Below are 7,384 nucleotides of genomic sequence, written 5' to 3' on the forward strand. Positions count from 1 at the left end.
AAAAACGTTTACTCACAAATATGGGTTGCCATTTTGTTTCTTTTTGAACCAAGCCTGATCATGCTCCAGTCTGCCTCCTTCAGGATTAAATTAATACAAGAATGAATACTTAAAAAAAAAGAATTTATCCCAAAAGTTTAAGCAAACAACAGTTCTCAGAACCGTCTCCCAAACATTATTTCGTCTGTAAAGAATTAGGGAGCACCCATTTCCCTAACATTTCTTTATTTACGGCATCTTCTAACACCTTCTCCCCAACTTGTAAAGGGATACTGTATCCAATGGTGACGAGAGAGACGAAGAGAGAGAAGGTAATCTAAGTAACGAGGAAGATATCAATAAAGAACAAGGCAAAGAACTGCTGATGTACTTTGTGAAAGCAGACTTTTTAGAGATGCTATCTGAAGGGCTTTTATTTGGCTAAGATTTTTTCTGTTTTTGAGCAGCAGCCAAGCGAGCCCTTTTTTTCTCATGAAATTCATGGATGACACAGTGAATCAAGACTCTCTCTCTCTCTCTCTCTCTCTCTGCTCAGAGTGAAAGGGAATATGGCCAGATGTAAAGGAGGAACTTTAGAAACAGAGAGAGAGTTTTTGTCAGAGTCGAATAGAATATGACAAATGCAAAGGCAGAAATGAATATGTATGTCTGTATATTGTCAATTGAAAGTACAAAATTACTACAGCTCAGGTGAACTCTAGAAGCAGAAAGAGAGAGGGGATGACATGCATCCATTTGAAAGTAAAGAATTGCTAAATCTCAGGTGAATTCTGGAGAAAGTAAAGAAGAAAAGGGAAGTAAATGATGGGGATTTGTATTTCCAAGAGTAGGAATCAGTAAAGAAATGTCAAACCTTTTCATGTAAAAAAATAGAAGGAATGAAAGAGGGTGATCATGGAAGGTGGGACACCAGCTTTTGTTTTCCTACTTTTGTATACCGTTCTTTTCTTTCTTTATTGTATAATATTTTATCTTTTTTATCTCTGACTCTGCAATTCCCAATGAAAGAAAAAGAGTGAAAGGAAGGTGGAGGTACCCATTTTTTCTTCATTCTTCTTCTTCTTTATTTTCTCCACTGCAGTGACCTGAGAGAGAAGATAAGATGTGCCCCCGTGATAATGCAAAGTAAAAGCCCAACAGCAAAATCTCCTTATTTTGGATTCCTTTTTATCAGATCCTCTCTATTCTTCCACAGAGAACCTGCTGCGTTTCTCTGTCTTGTTATATTATTGTAATCCAATTGTAATCCAAAGCACACACAGAGAGAAAGAGAGAGAAAGAGAGAGGGAGAGAGCTTTCTCCGTATTGTGCTCTGAAAGCTGGAATTATTTCTGCTCTGGATTGGGTGTTGCAGGAAACATTGAGCACTCAACATATGCAATCTTTTTCCGCCTGCCAACAACAACTGGACGGAAGAGTCGCTTAAAAAAATGACTGAACAGGCAACTATATTACATTGTCAAAGGCATAGCTACTTTTGAGTCATTTCAATGTAGTTGATGTCTTGACGTCATTCAGGATTTCTTTGGATACTAAAACTGAGACTCTTTCCTATAGGGGAGAGGTTAGGTAGCATGGAATTTTGTGATTCCAAAGAATGCAACCACAAAATACAAGAGTGATTAGGTCAGTTTTAATGTGTTTGATGGCCTTGGAAAGCTCTCTTAAGGCTCCTACTGTAATCCTAACAAACAGGATTTACTTGTTCCTCTGAAAGCTATGGTACTGTCTGGCTGAAGGACAAAAGCAAAACATATGCACTGAATATCTTTCTCATATCCATCTGACATGGAAGACTGATATGTTGGCTGTTGCATTTCTTGCCTTATTAATAACATGATATGTGGGTCGTTGTCTCAATGTGATTCTCATGTAAAATATGAGCTCCTTTTCCTCACTGCCTGTAAAAATGCGGCACTTTTCAGTCTTTGGGGACTCCAACATCTTCATCTTTCTCCATTTTAGTATTCCTTACAACCCAAAAACCACCCACATGCCACCAAAATCTTCAATCTTTTCCCACTACTTGCATCAGCTTTCCAGCATAATTTTCAGTCTAATTTCTCATCATGTTGCAGAGGGTGTCATTAGTTTCAATTACTTCCAAAGGAGGTCTAGTTAAGAGGTTTAACAGAGGTATTTCCACATATATGTTTGCTACCAAGCACGGGTACTTTCAATCAGATTGATTAAACATGCAATAACGACTCAGATTCCATTCTTGACCAGAATCACATACCAGTATTTCATTTCTTCTTTCTGAAAAAAATATCCCTAAAGAAAGAAAAGAGTAACGCTTCAACGCAAATCAATCTGCTGAAGTGAGACTATATGGTTCTGAAAATTTCATCATTCAGCTATACATAATTTTATGGAAGTCGCGTTATCCTGCATCGGTATTCGATGTGTTTCTTTCAGTATTCAAGCATGTATATGCCTGCATTTATGTATGAGATGCATGGATAGCAGTCGATACATGACAGAAGAGATGATCGAGATCCAGTTAGGACTGAAAGGTGACAACAATAAGATGAAAAAGAATGGAAATTTAAAGAAGATAATAAGAAGGAAAATGATATGAAGCCTCTGCTGCCTTTACTGTTTTTTGTCCATTGCGACTGACAAATGCGAAGCAGATGCCTCCGGCGGTGGAGATTATTTTCTTTTTCTTTTCTCTCTTTCGCTTTTCATCCAGTTGATTCCTGCAATTTGAAGGCAACGATAGATTGGTTAGAATCCCTCTCTTCCAACCCAATTTCCGGGTAAAAAATATGGAAACTGTAACTATAGGAGAAACCCATATTTCCAAATATGCAAACTGATCATCTGTAGATTACAGAATATTTATTGATCTATTTACCTCTAAAAGTGTTTGATCAAGGCACTCAATGAACCTCCTCCATGGCTGTGCTAGTCCGGCCCACTGTCAAGTGGCCCCTGCAAGATGCCACATTTACAGCAGAGATTGGACCAGAGTTACAGTGCTCGTGGGAATGAACATCACTTTTCCCATCTGGAACCCTGTCTGAGTTACCCAGTTCTTGAGGCCAGGTAATAAGTTACCCCCAGCACTAACAAGTTGGAGGTGGAGCACCAGTTGCATCAGCTCCTGTACCTTCTAGAAAAGCGTTCCCAGGCAGGGGCAGGAGCAGTGTAGCTGTAGCAGCTGGACGACCGGGGAACAATGGCCGGAATTCGCCGCCTTGATGCTCAACAAGTGTAATTTCCCGGCGTGGACGCACCGGATTCCGGCGTTGAAAGAGATATCTTATTTAATGGGTGCGTTCAGTAAAGATTGCTGGCTTAGGGGTGGTTCTCCTTCTGACTCAGGTCATGTGAGTGTGGGGCTCATCCGATCAAAAGAAAACTTGTAATACGTTTTTCGTAAAGAAGGGTTAAAACGAGACACCCCCATCCCCCACCTCTCTTCAACCATGTGAATTTCACCCCTATAGGTTTCATCATCTTCCCTGTCTCTTTATTGCTTGTGGGGATTCTTGTGTCATGGTGACATAATGGGTCGATCAAATCTTCAAAATTACAGGGCTTCTGAGGTCTCTCATAGGAGGTCCTTGTCAGTGTAGGACATCCCTAGGTGGGAAAGGCCAGTGGCCTTGTTGATCATTATAAAAGGTAGGAAAGAAAACAAGGAAAATTGATATTGGGGGAGCTTGTTGTTATATATAGGTTGCCTACTGGATTGGTAATCGGTTCCCGATAACCCTAGCTATTCCTATTTTATTCATTTCCTTCACCTCTAGCTTTCGTCTCAGCTGCAGTCTCTGATTAAACTCAAGTCCACTGCTCTTTCCCTCACCTTCCCCATCCCTCTGTCTTCAGTTTTTTTTCAGAGCTTTACAGCTCTCTCTCTCTCTCTCTCTCCGCTATTTGTTCTTCCCATCTCTCAACTTTTTATTTTTCTCTGTTTCTCTTTTGTTGTGGGTCTTGTCTGAGAGAGAGGGTGAGATCCATGGATGGTGACCTCGTAAAGTCTGCAAGAGGAGATCAGATGGAGATGATGATGATGATGGAGATGGACAAGCTCCATGAGTTCTGCTCCGGCGCTGCCTTCTCTGACGCCGCCGAGATGGCATCTGTGGACTTCAATGCCCCTACCGTTTACGGCTCCATCCCTGTCTCTACCACCACACCGCCACTCATCAACCACCCTTGTTCGATTTCGTTCATGGGCGCTACTCCGCTTCAAGAGGCTGCAATGCCGCCCATCTTTTCGGATCCAACGGCAGGAAGATTACGAAATGTGGGCGAATTGCCGGGTGCAAGTGGGGAGTACTTGTCGTCGGGACAGAAACGGAGCTCCGTGGCAGCCATGAGAGAGATGATATTCCGCATCGCGGCCATGCAGCCAATTCACATAGACCCTGAATCAGTTAAGCCGCCCAAGAGGAGGAATGTGAAGATCTCCAAAGACCCACAAAGTGTCGCAGCGAGGCATCGTAGAGAGAGAATCAGTGAGAGGATCAGAATTCTGCAGAGATTAGTCCCGGGCGGGACGAAGATGGATACAGCCTCCATGTTAGATGAAGCGATTCACTATGTCAAGTTTTTGAAGACTCAAGTGCAATCCCTTAAGAGGGCAGCAGCCCACCGGAACACCACAGGATTCGGGTTTCCGGCCGGAGTCTCGAATGGCAGCTACTTGTCCGTAGGGAAAGCTTACCAGCCAACACAGATATTCAGCCCCACCCAGTTGCTGAGCTGAAATTTGTATCAGCTCATATGCAACTAAATAGTCTACCATAGTCTGGAAGTGGAAGCAGGTTGTAAAGGGTCTCTAATTAAGTCATTTTAGTGTCTTTCTGTGGTTTCATTTCTGTTGTGTGAGATGAAGACTCTTATAATTTTGCTTTTGAAAGAGATAAATTGATTGACCTTCTGTAAAGATAAAATGGGTCTGCTGGCTCCCTCAAATGTATTCTGGAAAGATTTTCTATCTTAGTTCATGCAGTACAAGGAGAATATTTAACATGATTAAGCTAGATGCACCCACTAGGTGGAAGAATCAGAACATATAGAAATTTCCGTCTCCTTCCTGTGGTTTATACAGTGATGCGCCTACTGAATTTCATGCAATCGAAATCGTCCCAGCATCTTCTTTTATTTTTCTGACCAAGTGAAGAAAATTAAAAAGTTAAACTCGTTCTCTATTTCACCAAAATGTTGTTTTGATCTTCACTTCACATCCATGAACGTACCCAGTTACTTCTGCACTCCTTAAAAATGAAGTTCTCTCCATCTCCCCCAAATAAGAACTGCACAGCCTCTTGCTGATTTGATCTTTTCTATTCGTTCATTTCGTTGAAGCCTTTTCCACCTTCAACTGCTTGTGGAGAGAATTCTCTATATCATGCAAAATACCCACTTTCTACTTGTCAATTATCTCTCTGCTGATGACTGCTCACCTACCTCCGCTTATTCCGTTTTTTCTGCTCGAGCTAAATCTGTTAATTCCAGTGAAGTTTTCTCATCTTCCACAGCTTTCATCCGGCGACAGGACTTCTCCATCGTTGTCTTCTTCCCTGGGTTTGATCAATGGGGGCCGGGGTGAGAGCTTGGATTAATTTCCGTCGTATTAAAGGGAATAGATCGAGTTTGGAACGATTTGGAAGGAGCATTTCCATGTCATTCAAGATACCAACGGTTGTCATAGAAATGCATGGGAATTCCACGTGAAGTTCTGACCTGCCGGTGATTTTACAATCTCTGTCCTTAACCCACCCCACGTGAACACAATCTACCTATTTTTGGTTTGTGTATCTGGCCTCAGCTGACTGTGCATCTCCCCCACACAAACGCTTCAAACTTCTCATTCACTCTCAGGCATTTAACCGAACATGTTGCTAACCACTATATACAGACGATTTAAACCGCTCCGAGACCTTCTTCTTGAATATAGCCCCCACTGATAGGATCGATCAGGACCCTTGATTTGGCTACGATTTGAATTGATCATTTGTTTCATCTCTTTTATATTTACAGTTCCTATGTAGTAATGGGTTTTGGTTGAAAATTCAGTTGGAGAGCTTAAGTGGTGCCTAGGGAGACATTTTTGCGGACCCGAATTTTCCATCAGATCATCTGTAGATCTCTTCATCTTCTCCAGTGATTTTTTCACAGAGACTGATTGATCCGAATCTTACGCCGAAAGATTACATACTGAAGGAAAGATGGGTTCTACGAGGATAGAAAATGTGTAAACACAACGACACCAACTTCTCATAGGCAAATACAGACGGAATTATTTCCCTCCCATGGCAAGTCTTTCATCACCCAACAACCCACATGAAGCTCGGCTCTGTAGACAAAGAGAACTTTAGTTGGGTCCTTTTCTTGGCACAAATTAAAATGCTTCTCTGTTGGGAAATTAAAAATTTGCAGTTCCCAGCCACGATTCCGTCTCTGAGGACCCGCGTCGAACACTTGACACCTGTGGTAAAAACCGCCTTGCCCCGCAGAGAAATGGTCTCCAAATCAATCAGAAGCTTGATGCGGCAAAAAACGGCAACCAAAAAAAAAAAAAAAAAAAAAAAAAAAAGTGAGAACAGTCATTTGCTGCAATATAAGCAAAGAGACTGATTTTTCCATAGCAACGATTCCTGAAGATAGCTCTCAGCCACTTTATCGGACCTTGGAAAAGAGCTATCTTGACTTTTCTAGTTTCTACTGCTCTGCTCCATTAAACGCGGCTGTCCTTCCTTCAAAATTACTCCTCTTCCAACTGAATATGGATCTTCTCACCCTTGAAAAATACATATGTGACTGTAATAATTTCTCTTCATTCAATACATGATCAGGGAATATTTATAAGATGGGTAGAGGGCAGATCAAAATTTCTCCCCGTCCTTTCAGAGATCTCACTAGCTCCCATCTGGAAAATAAAAAATAAAAAAATCTGACAGAGAGATGAGTCTCATTCATAATCCCCTTGAGATGTATTGGGCAGACGATCAATTAGGAGCAAACTTGAACCTTACAGTGTGAAGAAATCTAAAGTTGGGTGCACATGGAAGAGTGGAAGAATGTTTTTAGTCTAAAATTGTGAAAAGCTGCTTGTCTTTTCTTTCTTCCGAATACGACATTATAAAAGTTTCAGTAAGGTGTGAAGAAAAACTAGGGTCAATCATTTGGATTTGGTTTTTGATCCATGAAATATTGGGATGTCTCCGATTCAAACAGCACAACGTTCCATCATAATACCAAAGGACTTCAAGGCTTGTCCTCTAGGCCAACCTCTGGGACACGGTGAGTGCCCACAATGCTCTATAGACTCAAATTGTGTAGGTCATTTTGGGACTGACCCACCAAGCCAAGGGTTCCCGTGGACAAGAAGGTCGACAAAAGTTAAGCTTTGGGTTCAGGACGT

At 41.6% G+C, this 7,384-nt stretch overlaps 1 protein-coding gene across 1 annotated transcript; it reads left to right on the forward strand.

The window, feature by feature from the left end:
- The first annotated feature begins 3,970 nt into the window (after positions 1–3,970).
- On the forward strand, positions 3,971–4,723 carry LOC137937877 (transcription factor HEC2-like). The gene has a single exon (XM_068783061.1). It carries the CDS (start codon positions 3,971–3,973, stop codon positions 4,721–4,723), a length of 753 nt encoding a protein of 250 aa, XP_068639162.1.
- The last annotated feature ends 2,661 nt before the right edge of the window (positions 4,724–7,384 follow it).

This window comes from Aristolochia californica, unplaced genomic scaffold, assembly GCF_029961685.1.
Source record: "Aristolochia californica isolate CCGP_79_NKW_82.1479 unplaced genomic scaffold, dmAriCali1.0.hap1 SCAF_7, whole genome shotgun sequence".
Lineage (NCBI taxonomy): Eukaryota > Viridiplantae > Streptophyta > Magnoliopsida > Piperales > Aristolochiaceae > Aristolochia > Aristolochia californica.

Bases quoted from the DNA above. Each gene is read 5' to 3' on its own strand.
- LOC137937877 (XM_068783061.1), top strand. From the start codon at position 3,971: ATGGATGGTGACCTCGTAAAGTCTGCAAGAGGAGATCAGATGGAGATG.